The 17,793-nt window shown below is 38.5% G+C and overlaps 1 protein-coding gene across 2 annotated transcripts in view; it reads right to left on the reverse strand.

Moving 5' to 3' along the window:
- The window catches only part of CDH20 (cadherin 20), a 207,895-nt gene that overhangs the window by 11,440 nt on the left and 178,662 nt on the right, over positions 1-17,793 (reverse strand). For both annotated transcript variants that reach the window (XM_013993290.2, XM_021099806.1), the window contains exons 8-9: positions 7,300-7,436; positions 4,434-4,555 (exon numbers count right to left, since the gene is read on the reverse strand). In XM_013993290.2, the coding sequence (XP_013848744.2) occupies positions 4,434-4,555; positions 7,300-7,436 (259 nt within the window). The remainder of the gene's footprint in view (positions 1-4,433; positions 4,556-7,299; positions 7,437-17,793) is intronic.

Raw genomic sequence — 17,793 nt, forward strand, 5'->3', positions numbered from 1 at the left:
AGGTGAGGTCCCAAACCCTGAAATTCAGCAGGGGACCCTGAAACTTTCCCGGGCAGTCTCTGTGCTATCACACATTGCAGAATTGAATTTTGGTTAATTGTCGGGCCTGAGTATGTTAACAGGCACAGGGTAGATGTTACCAAAATACCTCAGATATTAGATATTGACATTACATACTGTCTTCATCCCAAGTCTAGCGCTTTTTAGGCAGTCCAAAGAGAAGACTTTGAGTAAGAGAACTCTGGGATGCCATAAGGTCCTGCTTGTTTCCCAGTTTGTCCTCTCACCCTCACCTTCAGGTTAAGGGTTCACAGTCAAGTCACTGTCTTTGAGAGGCCCTTGACCAACGCCTAGTGGGAAGTCAGCAGACACTACGTTGACTGTGTCAGGTTAGTGGAAAACAGATGTGAGAGGATGGGTCACAGGGCAGTCACTCTTTGTTGGCAAGAAGGGGAGCTAGACAAAGTGTAGAGCCCAAGGGCTCCAGGGTGGGGTGTATAGACTAGAGTCAGAAGCAAAGCTTGGGACTGAGGAGAGCAAGAGGTGGGGCTTCCTCTTGAGGTCCTTGGCCAAAATTTGGCCTTTTCCACAATGCTTATCAGTGTAGTAAGTTACCATGAAGGTTTTGAAGATGGAAAAGTTCCTAAAGAAAGTGGTGTGAAATATACCACTGAAACCCCAGCAGGCAGACTGAGGGGATATAGAAAAGGGAGGTATATAAAAAGGGGTAAAGGCAGACTGTGGAAGGGGTCGTCTCCTTTCTGTGTGTCTGTTCTATCAGCCAATAGCACAGGCTCCCTCCACCGCTCTTGGGCCTGGCCCTGTAGACATGACACTCCTGCTGTCAAAAGCTGACAATTAATAGGGTAGAAAATGGAACATTAAAGATCAGCTGGAGGGCTGAGGTGGGCTTGCTTCATATTTGTTTCTTCATCTGTAAATTAAGGGAGATAATGCTACCCTCACAATAGGCTGAAGATGAAATAACAGAGGAGGAAGCTTCCACCAAGGGGTCTGCTGGTAAACATGGTGTTACTGAGATCTCTCTTCAGTGAAGGAATTGGTACCTTTACCCATCACTTTCTGTGGAAATTGCTCCATTGCTGAGAGCCACCTCTCCACAGTCAGCACGTCCTTCTAGGATAGCTGACATCCACTAGCTGATGTGAGGGTATATCCCATCTCAACTCAGGGAAAATCCTAGTTCTGGAACTCTGTGGAGTCACTCAAGGCTGTTAGTGGGTCTGCACTGCAGCTGGACTCCTTTTGCCCAGTCCTGCAAAAGTTCTTCCCTTCCTTGGGCGTTGGCCCAAGGATGTTCCTTAATAAACACCTTAGACCAGAACTTTTCAGGAAATGCCTCCTGGTGAACCCATCTGGCAACTGGCCTCTGTTGAATCTAAAGTTTAGGGGAATGGAGCTCTAATAAAGGATAGGGAATAGGGGAGCACTGAGGATAAATCTGCCCCACAGTCCAGCTTGATATCAGTGCTGCTCACACACAGGGTCACCCCATTGCCCCGTCCCTGCCAAGACAAGTCCTATACATTCTGCACCAAATATGTGAAGACATATTTCTTGATGAATGTTATAAATAGGTGATTATGCATAACTTGGCAAACAGTTGGAAAGTCATTTATGAATATCTGACCTGTGAACTCATATGTATGTATATGAATGAGGTGGGGACCTGAGGCATATGACGGGTTGGTTATAGGACTTTAAGGAATGGTCAGCAAAGACACTGCCTCACTGGGTCCAAGGTCCAGAGCACAGAGCTTGCCCTCCTGGCCTTTTCCTCCCAGCAGGTCTGATTTCATCCTCAGCCTCACTTGCCATGCAAGATTCTGGCACCTCAGACATCGTCTGATTTCTTTCTGGGCTTCTTTCCTCACCAAGAGGAAAGCACATTTCCTTGCTCAGCAAATGCAAGGCTGACAATAATGTCTGACAAATCTAACACTAGGAGGCCCAATTCTTTACAAACCAGATGTACCTACTGAGCTGTATGCTTTTGAAAATCTTCAAAACATGTCCCAGAGCCAAAATCAAAGGGCAGGATTTATGTATCTTGGGCAAAAGATGACAATTATGACAGACCATGACAGATTAGTGGCTTACGATCTGAACTTGAAGTCACAGATAAAGTGTGCTTCCAAGAACTGTATAATAGATGATTAGAAGATGTATAGGTGGCATAGGCTTGTGTGTTCCTGTCCTATTCCTTAAGAAAGGAAATGTTTCACTTTAGGGGGGAGGGGATGTTTAATTTATTGTGCTACTATTACTCTTATATTGCAGATGAAAAATTCACCTCTTTTCATTATAAAGTATTATATATTTGTCATAATAATACATAAAACAAAATTTATATATTGTATTTCTTCAATATATATGTAAATCATCACATTACATACAAAAATTATTAAAACAAAGGCCCAAATCCTCTCACTCAAATCTCTTTGCACAGTAACCTTTGCTGGTTTTTTTTTTTTTTTTTTTTTTTGTCTTTTGTTGTTGTTATTGTTGTTGTTGTTGTTGTTGCTATCTCCTGGGCCGCTCCCGCGGCATATGGAGGTTCCCAGGCCAGGGGTCGAATCAGAGCTGTAGCCACCGGCCTACGCCAGAGCCACAGCAACGCGTGATCCGAGCCGCGTCTGCAACCTACACCACAGCTCACGGCAACGCCGGATCGCCAACCCACTGAGCAAGGGCAGGGACCGAACCCGCAACCTCATGGTTCCTAGTCGGATTCGTTAACCACTGCGCCACGACGACCTTTGCTGTTTTTGATCCTGCCTCCCAGTCTTTGTTCACATGCAGATATAATTTTACATAACTTCAAGCATGTACATGTAGTTTCTATACCTCCTTTCTTTACTTGTAATAGCATGGATCATTTCTTATACTCTAAGATTTTCATTGCAACTTTTATTGACTGCGTAATATTTCAGATCTTTCTAGGCTAGAAATTCAGTAGATGTGGAAGTGGAATTATCTCAGACATGTTGAAAAAAAATTTAGGCATACTATAGACCATTGCATTGAATTTCAGGAATCAGGGGATGAGGTAATATAGATTAGAATCACAGGACACTTTTTTCCCCGCCCTGGGGTAAGGGAATCATTTTTGCTTTAAGTAGAATGATAAAGATGTGCTGAGTCAACCTTTAGTAAGTTCCAGAGGCTGATGTAAATTTTGGTTGTAAAGACAGAGTCTCTCTGTGCAGCAGGATGCCACAGAAGAGTGAGAGAAGTAAAAGCAAAAGCTGCATTACAGTCGGAAAATCTGAATTATCAAAGCGTGAGTCCTTGCTGTTTGCATCCACCCCAACCAGAAGCCATAGGACCACAAGATGTGCCCCCAGGGAAATAAGTTAGGACTGTTAGGGCATCTGTTAGGTCATAGGTAGAGAGGAAAGAGTCTTATAAAAGTTGAAGAGGGAAGATGGCCTATGGTCTGAGGAGTGGAAGGGTGGGATGGGGTGGCAGCAGCCTGACAGATATATTAATACATGGCCATTCCAAGCACAATTTGCTGTCTTGTTATACCGCTTGAAATTTAGTCAACCAAATATTCATTTAGGTTTAAAAGCAGACTTTAGAAAAATATGCAAATATATCTGAAGATTATGGAACTAAAGTTATTTCATATAAGGAGAAAATTCCTTCAGGTGCCTTTTCTCTCAAAACTTACCTGACATGAGTGGTCCTAAGAAAATGGGTGTTTGGAGGGAGGAGAAAGAGTAGGTAATTCCAGGTAACAGAGTGTATTTAGAATAGGGCAGGCAGTCCCTAAACAGCTACTTGTTGCTGGAAGGAAGGGAAGTAGGAAGATATAAAAAATAAACTTTCCCAGAGTTCCTGCTGTGGTGCGATGGGATTGGAGACATCTCCGCAGGGCTGGGACGCAGGTTCAGTTGCTGGCCTGGCACAGTGGGTTGAAGGATCCAGTGTTTATGCAGCTGCACATAGGTTGCAACTGTGGCTTGGATCTGATCCCTGCATGGGAACTCCATGTGTCACGGGGTGGCCAAAAAAGGGGAAAAGAAAAACTTTCTGTACTGCATATGTTTTCAAGAATTCACGCTGAACTGAGAAAAAGACTCTTCTTTTTCCTCCTGATCTTCATGGTGTGTCATTTTCAGGACCCAAAACACATGCTATTACAATTGATTCTCTACAGTTCAGTTACAAGGTGGAAAAATACCTTGATTCACAGCCTTGTTTAGGTCATAAAATGTAATGGAGGCTCCAGATAGTTGTCTTAACAAGTAAACTGTTGCACCATGATATACAGAAGTTGGGGACTCTGTTCTGTAAACTGTTAGTTTCTGGATCTAAATTTCTTTGATGGCAAATCTGGTTATCTGTAGCAGTCATTTCCACCTGTTGGGGGTTAACCAAGGTGCGCGCCTCACAGGCTGCCTTACCTGCCCTGCTTTGGCATTCTCACAGACAAAACCTTCATAGAATCTGGGGAACTCTGGAGCATTGTCGTTCACATCTAAGACTTTGATTGTGACAGAAACACTTCCAACCTGGGAAGGATTGTCTAAAGAGAGCACAAAAAGAACCCGAAGGTGAGAAAAGTCCAGTAATGCAACAAAGCAGCTCTTTGTTGAAGTAGGTATCTATCTCCTCAAGCTGATTTTTAAAGGAGTGGATAAAGGACATGGAAATAGCAACACAAGATGCAGGGGTTGCCCATTAAGAGCGTGGCTGGAACATGAGAAGCATGGACAGAAGGAGGTGTGTGTTGGAGAGTGTGTATGGTATCAGGGTGGGGGAGGGATGAGACTCTGGGAACAGATATCTCAAAATGATCCTAAAAGAGGTTTTGAATCTCTCACTTGGCTCATACTTCAGGTTCTGGAATTAAAGACAGGTCAGTTCTGTATTCTGAGCTTCAAAACAGCCTGTTTCATACTGTATATCATGGCTTGGTTTTATTCCTGTGTACTACATATTTCCGCTGCTTTTCGAAAGTTGCCTTTACATGACTTCACCTTTATGAAAGATCGACATTAGCACCTGTTTTTGCTAACCAAAAGAGGATTTTCGCCTTTATGAAAAAAGCCAAAAAGCCAAAATAGCATTCAGTGTTTGTTTAACAGTGAGCCATTATAGAGGCATCACTCATCCTGAGCAGTCAGAGTGGCACCACCAAGCTCCTTCTCAGGAACCACACTCAGCATCTCAGCATCAAGCCATCATATTTTTGAACTGTGTCTTTGAGCCTTTGTGCATTTTATTTAGTGCATCTATTAGCAAGACATGTCATAAGGTAATTGCTTCTTTGCTTTATACCATTTTGGCTTACAGAAGGTTTCATAGAACACTCTGCTTTTGGATAGCAGAGAAACCATGTAATCACTTTGTTGAATTGGAAGGTTTTAAATTACTCATGGGATTACAGGTAATGCTGCGCATGTATTTCTGCTTATGAACTGAGGGGATATTATAGTGTGGACCACACACCAAGTCCATATCTTTGGCTGGGGCAGAAGTTACTTGTGGGGGAAATGTGTCCTTTTGTTTTTTGCTTGGCTTTGCCCCACAAAGATAATTGCACAGCTCCAGTAGCGCCCCTCCTGTCTTTTTGTGTTTTGGCCACCATCCGAAGAAGACAAGATAGAATATAAGACTCAGAAATTATGCTTAGTAAACAAAAGCATAAGACAGAAATTACAAGACTCAGAAATTATGTTTAGTAAACGAACAAAAAAAATTTTATTAAACTTCGCAATGCCTTGTTCTTCTGGTTCATTCCCCCCTTTTTTTCCTCCTTCTCAAGGATGTCTATACTATGTTTTTCCCATAAATATTTTAATTGCTTGGTTACTAAAAGTGCTGCCATTTAAATTTTTTTCATTATAACTGTGGTGGTACTTATTTATACAATGAATAATGAAACATCCAGAAAAACATGAGAATAAATATGACCTACAGTCCTACCACCAGCAATATCCATTATATGATATATATAATACTCTATGTTCAAACTCTCTAAAACACACATACACACACACACACGCACTGCAGTTAAGCAAAATTAAAAAGTTGTATTCAGAACTTTAATATTTTGGCAAGATTATCCTGTGTCACTGAAATATGAAAGCATGGGTATTAATATCAACATGGTATTCTCATTTTACTGTATGGCTGTATCATAATTTATTCAAACTCCTATTATTTGATATTTAGGTGATTCTACTCCTTTCCCCTTAAGTGATTCTACTCCTTTCCCCTTATTTTAAAATAACAATGCAGGGAGTTCCCGTTGTGGTGCTGCGAAAGCCAATCTGACTAGGAACCATGGGGTTGCGGGTTTGATCCCTGGGTTAAGGATCCGGCGTTGCCATGGGCTATGGTGTAGGTTGCACATGCAGCTCGTTTCTGTCATTGCTGTAGCTCTGGCATAGGCTGGAGGCAACACCTCCGATTAGACCCCTAGCTTGGGAACCTCCATATGCCGCAGGTGCGGCCCAAAAAGGACAAAAAGACAGAAACAAAACCAACCAACAAAAAAACAATGCAGTGGACATTTGGGTACATGAATCTTTGTTAATATTTATACTTATTTCTTTAAGATAATTATTAGAAGTAGAATTCTTAAAAAAGTAAGAATATGTTGGAGAATCTTAATGCAAAAGATTAATTGCCATATTGCTCTCCTGCATAGAGATACATACTTCTGCCAGTATGTTAGGGTCTGCTATTTCCCCGAACCTTTACCATCACTAGGTGTTATTTTTAAAAAATGGAATGTAGGAGTATATAATCTAATTATAATAAAAATCTATTTTTTTAGTTTTAAATTCTATTTTTAAGTTTATTTTAATAAATCTGCCTTTTGTTGCAAGATTTCTCAAATTCTCTGCATATGTATGTAATGAGGGTGATGTGTTATAAATGCTTCCTTTCACCTAACAATAATACTTTATACCATTTTGTGCATTCCTAATGTTATTAACAATTGATTTAGATTAGATTAAATTCCTCTTAAATTTCTCAGGAAGTCTCTCTTGTCTTAATACGTCTGTCTCTTTGGTTTAAGGATGCTATTTTCTGTGCTCCTTTTGCATGTTTAGCTTTTATCTCTAGCACAAGACCAGATATATAGAAGATGCTCAATAAGTATTTGAACTAAATACATTCACTCACTTGCATAAACCAGACTTTCCATTTCTTCCCATAAAGAATATAATTCTTATTCCAGTAAGCTCTAGAAACTTCTACTTTCTACAATGCATTCATTTTGTCATTATATGGAGACCAATTTATTGTGTTACTTACTCATTTCCATAGCAAGGACAGTAATATTATGCCAAGAAAACTCTTCTCGGTCAAGGGGTCTTGCAGTCATTAGGGCACCTGTTGTAATGTCAACATAGAAGAATCTTCCAGGGTCACTACTTCTGTCAATGGAATATCTGCAAAAGCAGATTAAATACTTCATTTTATTTGGATAAGCACACTATAGCATATTACGTTAGAGAACTGAGTGCATACCATGTGGAATGGGACTAGTTCGGAGTTATGAACACTTGGAGGACTGCATTCCTGTTTTATCATGTCCAACCCCACCCCCGCCCCCAACAAACAAACAAACACAAAACAACAACAAACTATTACTGCTTTAATATCCTCATTTATAAAGTGAAATACAACAGGGTACCAAGGACTTAGGGCAATTTTAAGCTACTTAAAGATCAATTTCAACAATTTAAAGCCAAAAACTGCCTGTGCCCTAAGGCTTTTGGGATACTGATGTCAACCTCTATTTTTTCCAAAACAAATTTTATTCAAATAAGTTCGGAAATGCTAAGTTGGAACTGGAAAAAGTATAGTTACGTGGTTCTAGTCCCTGTAATTTAGTATCACCTGTTGAGAAGAAATATTTGAATTAGGTCCTTTTAGACATACTGATGACCAACCTGCTGAAAACCCAGAAATGGCATGCGCTAGATGAGATGTCCTTACCTATGGAATGTTTTTAGCAAGATGGATCAGGTCTTTTTGGTTGGTTAATATAAATAAGTCTGGAATTTATTAATGGGGCACAGCTTGCTGGAGAAGGTTATGTGAACTTTGTAATTAATGGAGTATAAAAAGCAGATGTTCTATCGCCAAAATAGCACCTTCTGTTCAGGCAGTATTAGCTCATGTTTTGCCACTGTTATATCATTTGCATCCTTATTTACCTTGATTCTGGGTAAGATCTGGAATTCCTGTTGAACCTGATTTGGCAGCCTAACCTTTGTGTTATCTCACCTAAGTTATCTTACCTGGTCCCCATCTTTGGATACTCACTAGGTGTGGAGGGAGGCTCAGGCATCTGTATGTTTAAAAACCTCCATAAGGGATTTTGCTATATAGCCATGATTGAGAGCCATTTTCGAGAAACTTATGTAGTCCTGGGTAATGGCCGGCTGCCCTTTATTGAGTACAAGGCATTTTATAGCTTCTTTTTAAATTCTGCAACATCTCTAGGATATCTAGGTAATATCTCAATTAACAGAAAAGGAAACTAACACTTAGAGAAGTTAAGTCACTTTCATAGCAGTTACACAGCTAATAGTTTGCTGATTACTAACATAGCTAATGAGATTTGAAACATGTTTACATATAAACTATTGCATATATAATATGATTATATTTAAATGATTGTGTTATATGTATATACCACATATATGTATGTGTTTGTGTGCAAGTATATATATACATATGTGTATATATACATAAACTATTGTAACATATTGAGTTCAAAATTCTATTTAAAGTTACTAGCAAATGCAATCTATATCTTAAAGTTGTAAAAACTGGGAAATACTGCCCAAAATCCCACCAAAAGTTTGGGTAAGCAGTTTGTTTAGTGCATTATTTTTCAAATTAAAATTAATATGGTGGGTTATGACTAGTGTAGAAAGAAACTGAAATAGAATAGGGAGTTCCCGTTGTGGCTCAGTGTTAATGAATCCGTCTAGAATCCATGAGGGAGCTGGTTCGATCCCTGGTCTTGCTGGCGTTGCCATGAGCTATGGTGAAGGTTGCAGACATGGCTCAGATCTGGTGTTGCTGTGGCTGCAGTGTACGCTGGCAGCTGCAGCTCCAATTTGACCCCTAGCCTGGGAACTTCCATATGCCACATCTGCAGCCCTAAAAAGCAAAATACATATGTGTGAGTGTGTGTGTGTGTGTATAATATATGCATGCCAGATTATTACTTTCAGTAAGGGTAAATATTGATGGTAAAATTTTTGTTTCAATATATAGAAATACATATACATATACATATGTATACTTGTATATGTATTATTTGGTAAAGTATTTTATTTCAAGTATGTGTTTTTTCCTGCAGAGTTTCAGGATGACTGTTCAGAGAATTAGGAATTAAAGGGAAAGGTGACCACTGAAGGCTAGAGAAGCTGGGATTATTTCAGTTATACCTCTCTAAGAGTTGGGAAATTTTAAGAAGTAAATCATGCCTTTCTCTGCTTCTGATCTTATTTAATGAAAACTTACTGTAGCCAGGCACTGCTCTAAATGTCTTATTTAATCCTTGCATAATCCTGTGAGGATCGGGTATAAAATGTCATCCTAAATGTTATCTCCATTTTACAGGTGAGAAAACGGAGGCATGGAAAGATTAAGTCACTTGCCCAAGGTTAGACTGCTGGGAATCAAACCTAGGCACATTGAATGTATGAGCTTGTTTAAGGAAACAAAACCTTATCTCTTTTTGAAGATTAATTAAGCCATGATAGTTTATTGACTATTATTACCAGCAAACAGTAGGCTAATTAATAAAGAATAAATACCTGCCAAAAAAAAGGAAGCATAGCTCTCCCAGACTTCAGACAATATTTCAAAGCTACAGTAATCAAAGGAACAGGAGAATTCACCTAAAGCAGTCAACAATGAAACAGACCCCTGCAGTTTGACAGACATTGGGTTCAAAAGGGAGATAGTGAAAATACTGAAGTAATTAAGAGAGGATATGAACAGTAATGCAGATTCTTTTGGAAAGGAACTAGAAAATAAAAGGACGAGCCAAGAAAAACTAGAAAACTCATTTGCAGAGATACAAACTGAGCTAAAGGCAATAAAGACCAGAATGAATAATGCAGAGGAACGAATTAGTGATGTGGAAGACAAAATAATGGAAATTATTAGAACAGCAGACAGAAAACCAAATGAAAAAACATGAAAGCAATATGAGACCTATGGGGTAATATAAAGCGGGCCAATCTATGCATAATAGAAATTCCAGAAGGAAAAGAAAAAGAAGAGGGGATTGAAAATATATTTGAAGAAATTACGGTTGAAAACTTTCTAAACCTAAAGGATACTTATATCAAGATACAGGAAGCACAGAGGGCCCCAAACACATTGAACCCAAACAGGCCCACACCAAGACATATTGTAATAAAAATGGCAAAAGTTAAAGAGAGGATTCTAAAGGCAACAAGAGAAAAGCAAAGCATTAATTATAAGGGAACCCCCATAAGGCTTTCAGCTGATTTCTCCACAGAAACACTAACAGGCCAGAAGGGAGTGGCAAGATATATTTAAAGTGATGAAAGGAAAAAATTTTGCAATCCAGAATATTCTATCCAGCAAGAATATAATTTAAAATAGAAGGGAAAATAAAGAATTTTCCCAACAAACAAAAGCTAAAAGAGTACAGCAATACTAAACCCATTCTAAAAGAAATATTGAAAGAGCTTCTCTAAATTAAAAAAAAAAAAAGAAAAAGAAGAATTAGGATGGAGGAAACCACAATTGGAAAGCAGTCACTTAAATAAGCCAGCATACAGATCTAAACATGAAGATGTTGAAAAAAAAAAAAAAAGACATCAAAATCATACAATGTGGGGAATGAAAGTAAGAAAATATAGATTCTTTGTGTATTTTAATGATGTGTTTGAGCCTATATGACTGTCAGGCTAAAGCAAGCAGATATAGGAAGGGGTTAACATACTTAAAAAACAGGGCAACCACAAATCAAAACCAAACATTACATTCACAAAAACTGAAAGGTACTCAAGCATAAAATAAATGGAAACCATCCAACCAAAAAAAAAAAAAAAAAAAAAGAAGAAAACAGGAACATAGAATCAACTGGAAAACAAGATTTAAAGTGGCAATAAATACATTTTTATCAATAATCGCCTTAAATGTCAATGGACTGAATGCTCTAGTCAAAACACACAGAGTGGCAGATTGGATAAAAAAGCAAAAACCTTCAATCTACTTTCTACAAGAAACTCACCTTATGGCAGAGGACACATATAGATTGAAAGTGAGGGGATGAGAAAAGATATGGACAAGATGGGAAAGCAGAAGTTGCAATACTCATATCAGACAAAATAGACTTTAAAATGAAGGCCATAAAGACAAAGAAGGACACTATTTAATGGTTAAATGATCCATTCAAGAAAAAGATATTACTATCATCAATATATCGGCCCCTAATATAGGAGCACCCAGATACCTCCAACAAATACTAATAGACATAAAAGGAGAAATTGATGGGACTACAATCTTAGTAGGAGACTTTAATACCCAACTCACATCAATGGACAGATCCTCTAGACAGAAAATTAGTAAGGCGATAGAGATCCTAAAGGACACAATAGAAAAGTTAGACTTAGTAAGCATTTTCAGGACATTACATCCAAAAAAATCAGAATATACATTCTTCTCAAGTGCACATGGAACATTCTCAAGAATTGATCACATCCTGGGGCACAAGGCTAACCTCAAAAAATTTAAGAGTGTAGAAATTATTTCAAGTATCTTCTCTGACCACAATGGCATGAAAATAGAAATCAACCAGAGGAAAAGAAATGAGGAAAAACTGACTACATGGAGACTAAACAACATGCTATTAAAAAACCAATGGGTCAATGAGGAAATCAAGAAGGAAATTAAAAAAATACCTCGAGACAAATGATAATGAAGACACAACCACTCAAAATCTATGGGATGCCGCAAAAGCAGTGCTCAGGGGGAAATTCATAGCAATACAGGCTTTCCTCAAACAAGAAGAAAAATCTCAAATTGACAACTTAACCCACCACCTAAATGAATAAGAAAAAGAACAACAAGCAAAACCTAAAGTCAGCAGAAGGGAGGAAATCATAAAGATCAAAGAGGAAATCAATAAAATAGAGATTAAAAAAAAACAATAGAAAAAATCAATACAACCAAGAGCTGGTTCTTTGAAAAGGTAAACCAAATTGACAAATCTCTGGCTAGACTCACCAAGAAGAGGAGAGAAAAAACCCAAATAAACAAAATAAGAAATGAAAAGGGAGAAGTCACAACAGATACTACAGAAATACAAAAAAACCATGAGAGAATACTATGAACAATTGTATGCTAACAATTTGACAAACTAGAAGAAATGGACAATTTTCTAGAGACAGCCTGCCAAAACTGAATCAAGAAGAAATAGATCAACTGAACAGACCGATCACTAGAAATGAAATTGAATATGTCATAAAAACACTCCCTACAAATAAAAGTCCAGGACCAGATGGCTTCACAGGTGAATTTTACCAAACATACAAAGAAGAACTTATACCCATCCTCCTTAAACTTTTTCAAAAGTTTGAAGAAGAAGGAACACTCCCAAAGACATCCTATGATGCCACCATTACCCTAATTCCAAAACCAAAGATACCACCAAAAAAGAAAACTATAAGCCAATATCTTTGATGAATATAGATGCAAAAATTCTCAACAAAATTTTAGCCAACCGAATTCAACAACATATAAAAAAGATTGTATACCATGAACAGGTGGGATTCATCCCAGGTTCACAGGGATGGTTCAACATACACAAATCAATCAACGTCATACACCACATTAACAAACGAAAAGTGAAAAACCATATGATCATCTAAAAGATGCAGAAAAAGCATTTGACAAAGTCCAACATCCATTCATGATCAAAACTCTTACCAAAGTGGGTATAGAGGGAACATACCTTAACATAATCAAAGCCATTTATGACAAACACACAGCAAATATAATACTCAATGGAGAAAAACTGAAAGCCTTCCCACTAAAATCTGGAACAAGACAAGTATGCTCACTCTCACCATTGTTATTCAACATAGTACTGGAAGTCATAGCATGGCAATCAGACAAAATAAAAGGCATCCAAATAGGAAGAGAAGAGATAAAACTGTCACTGTATGCAGATGACATGATAGTATACATAGAAAACCCTAAGGACTCAACCCAAAAACTACTCAAACTAATTAACAAATTCAGCAAAATAGCAGGATATAAGATTAACATTCAGAAATCAGTATACTAACAAAGAAATATTAGAAAAGGAATACAAAAATACAATACCTTTTAAAATTGCATTTCAAAAAATCAAATACCTGGGAATACACCTGACTGAGGAGGTCAAAGACTTATATGCTGAGAACTACAAAACATTAATCAAGGAAATTAAAGAAGATGTAAAGAAATGGAAAGATATTCCATGTTCCTGGGTTGGAAAAATTAATATTGTAAAAATGGCCATACTACCCAAAGCAATCTAAAGATTCAATGCAATCCCTATCAAATAACCCATGACATTTTTCACAGAACAAGAACAAACAATCCAAAAATTTATATGGAGCATCAAAAGACCCAGAATTGCCAAAGCAATTCTGAGGTACAAAAACCAAGTAGGAGGCATAACTCTCCCAGACTTCAGGCAATATTACAAAGCCACAATCATCAAGACAGTGTGGTACTGGTACCAAAACAGACAGACAGACCAATGGAATAGAATAGAGAACCCAAAAATAAACCCAGACTCCTGTGGTCAATTAATCTTTGACAAAGGAGTCAAGAACATAAGATGGGAAAAAGACAGTCTTTTCAGCAAGTATTGCTGGGAAACCTGGACAACTGCATGCAAATCAATGAAACTAGAACACACCCTCACACCATGCACAAAAATAAACTCAAAATGGCTTAAAGACTTAAGTGTAAGACAAGATACCACCAAACTCCTAGAAGAGAACACAGGCAAAACATTCTCTGACATCAACCTTATGAATATTTTCTCAGGTCAGTCTCCCAAAGCAACAGAAATAAAAGCAAAAATAAACCAGTGGGTCCTAATCAAACTGAAAAGCTTTTGCACAGTAAAAGAAACCAAAAAGAAAACAAAAAGACAACTTACAGAATGGGAGAAAATAGTTTCAAAAGATGCAACGGACAAGGGCTTAATCTCTAAAATATATAAGCAACTTATACAACTCAACAGCAAAAAAGCCAACAACCCAATGGAAAAATGGGCAAAAGACCTGAATAGACATTTCTCCAAGGAAGAGGTACAGATGGCCAACAAGCACATGAAAAAATGCTCAACATCGCTGATTATAAGAGAAATGCAAATGAAAGCTACCATGAGGTACCACCTCATACCTGTCAGAATGACCATCATTAATAAGACCACAAATAACTAATGCTGGAGAGGGTGTTGAGAAAAGGGAACCTTCCTGCATTGTTGGTGGGAATGTAAGCTGGTACAATGACTATGGAGAACAGTATGGAGGTACCTTAGAAAACTGTACATAGAACTACCATATGACCCAGCAATCCCACTCTTGGGCATATATCCGGACAAAACTTCCCTTGAAAAAGACACATGCATCCGCATGTTCATTGCATTACTATTCACAATAGCCAAGACATGGAAACAACCCAGATGTCCATCAACAGATGATTGGATTAGGAAGAAGTGGTATATATACACAATGGAATACTACTCAGCCATAAAAAAGAACAAAATAATGGCATTTGCAGCCACATGGATGGAACTAGAGACTCTCATACTGAGTGAAGTAAGTCAGAAAGAGAAAGACATACCATATGATATCACTTATACCTGGAATCTAATATATGGCACAAATGAATCTTTCCACAGAACAGAAAATCATGGACTTGGAGAATAGACATGTGGTTGCCTGGGGGGAGGGGGAGGGAGTGGGATGGACTGGGAGCTTGGGGTTAATAGGTGTAAACTATTGCTTTTGGAATGGATTAGCAATGAGATCCTGCTGTGCAGCACTGAGAGCTATGTCCAGTCACTTATGATGGAGCATGATAATGAAAGAAAAAAGAATGTATACATGTAGGTGTAACTGGGTCACCATGCCGTACAGTAGAAAAAAAATTGTATTGGGGAAATAACAATAAAAAAAATTAAAGAAAAAAACTGTGGTACTGCTATAAAAACAGACATGTGGATCAATGGAACAGAATAGAAAGCCCAGAAATTAACCCAGACATCTGCAGTAAATTAATCTTCAACAAAGGGGTCAAGAATGGAAAAAAGACAGTCTGTTCAGCAAGTGGTGCTGGGAAAACTGGCCAGCTGCATGTATGTCGATGAAATTAAAACATACCCTCACACCATGCACAAAAATCAAATCAAAATGGCTTGAAGACTTAAACATAAGACATGAGACCATAAAACTCCTAGAAGAGAACATAGGCAAAACATTCTCTGACATAAACCATACGAATGTTTTCTTAGGTCAGTTTCCCAAGGCAATATAAATAAAAACAAAATAAACAAATGGGATTTCATTGAACTTACAAGCTTTTGCACAGCAAAGAAAAGCATGGAAAACAAAAAACCCAAAAAGACAACCCACAGAATGGGAGAAAATTATTGCAAACAATGCATCTGACAAGGGCCTAATATCCCCAAATATACAAAAAACTTATACAACTCAGTAATAACAAGAAAGACCCTATAGAAAAATGGGCAGAAGTCCTAAATAGACATTTCTCTAAAGAATACATACAGATGGCCAGTGGGCACATGAAAAAATGCTCAGCACCACTAATTATTAGAGAAATGCAAATCAAAACTGTAGTGATCAAGTTACCACCTCACCACCTCACAGAATGGCCATGATTAATAAGTCTACAAATGAATGCTGGAGAGGGTAGGGAGAAAAACACCTACACTGTTGGTGGGAATGTAAGTTGGTACAAACACTATGGAAAGCAATATGGAGGTTCCTCAGAAAACTAAATATAGAACTACCATATGATTGCGCAGTCCCACTCCTGGGCATATATCCATATAACACTGTAATTCAAAAAGATACATGAACCCTTATGTTCAATGCAGCACTATTCACAATAGCCAGGACATGGAAACAACCTTAAAAGTTTGTGGACAGATGAATGGATTAAGATGTGTTACATATACACAATGGAATACTACTCAAACATAAGAAAGAATGAAGTAATGCCACTTGCAGCAATATGGATGCAAGTAGAGATTCTCTAAGTGAAGTAAGTCAGAAAGAGAAAGACAAATATCATATGATATCACTTACATGTAGAATCTAAAATACGACACAAATGAACCTATCTACAAAACAGAAACAGATTCACAGACATGAAGAACAGAGTTGTGGTTGAAAAGGGTGGGGAAAGGAGAGGGATGGACTGGGAGTTTGGGATTAGTAGGTGCAAACTGTTACATTTAGAATGAGTAAGTGATGAGGCCTACTGTATAGCACAGGAAACTCTGTGTGTGTGTGTGTGTGTGTGTGTGTGTGTGTACACATTCATGACTGTGTCACTTTGCTGTACAGCAGAAATTGGCAAAACACTATAAATTAACTATAATAAAAAGTAAAAAACACATGCCTACAAAGTTCATTCAAAATTAACTGGAGCTTTATTTCCCCCAGGTATAAATTAGTGATTTAGTTTTAAAGTTTACTGGCTTACTGATTGATTGATTGATTGATTGATTGATTGGTTGACTGATTGTCTTTTTAGGGCTGCATCCATGGCACATGGAGGATCCCAGGCTAGGGGTCTAATCGGAGCTGTAGCTGCTGGCCTACACCACAGTCAAAGCAACGCCAGATCTGAGCTGTGTTTGTGACCTACACCACAGCTCATGCAACGCCAGATCCTCAATGCACTGATCGAGCCCAGGGATCGAACCCACAACCTCATGGTTCCTAGTTGGATTTGTTTCCACTTCAACATGACGGGAACTCCTACTGGCTATTTTAAGAGTTGAGTTTTGTCTTAGAAAAAAATATTGGTTGTCTCATGACAGCCTTTTCTTTCAGTTCCCCAAACATAAGAAAAGCCAGCCATGCAGCCCACAGAGCCATAACCCTGATGGCAGCTCTCCAAGCTGTAGGCATAGTTCCCAGGGGGAGAGGCAGCCTGCGATGAACCAGCTTTCTGCATTCAAACCTACAATGCCATAGCAAATGTCACAGATGGTATGAGAGATGGAGTGATGCAAATAACTGACAGAACCCATGACAGTACTGCCTGGTGACACACTGAGAGGAGACACTGCGAGCCTGCCTTGGAGAAGCCTCCCTCATCAGTGGAATCACTTTCCAATTTCCCAAGCGGGGCTTGAATTGGGGCAATAATAGCATTCATTACTCTGAATGGGACACTGGGCCAATTTTGAGGAGTCAGGAGAACAAATTTAAAGGTGTAGATACAGATGGAAAATGAGAAAATTGGGATACGCTAGTGAATTATGTAGGTGGTTTTCCTTTCTCTAACCATAATATTCTCACCTACTGTGGACAGAATAGGCATAACATACATATATAAAACTGCCTTCAGTGAACAATAGCTGGTATTTGTTGAACTCCCTGCTCGTTTACTTGCCTGAGGCCTTTCTCTGAATTTAGGAATGATTCGGAAGTAGGGAGGACAGGTTCCCTAAGTGTACACACACACACACACACACACACACACACACAC

The sequence above is a fragment of the Sus scrofa genome, chromosome 1 (genome assembly GCF_000003025.6).
Source record: "Sus scrofa isolate TJ Tabasco breed Duroc chromosome 1, Sscrofa11.1, whole genome shotgun sequence".
NCBI lineage: Eukaryota > Metazoa > Chordata > Mammalia > Artiodactyla > Suidae > Sus > Sus scrofa.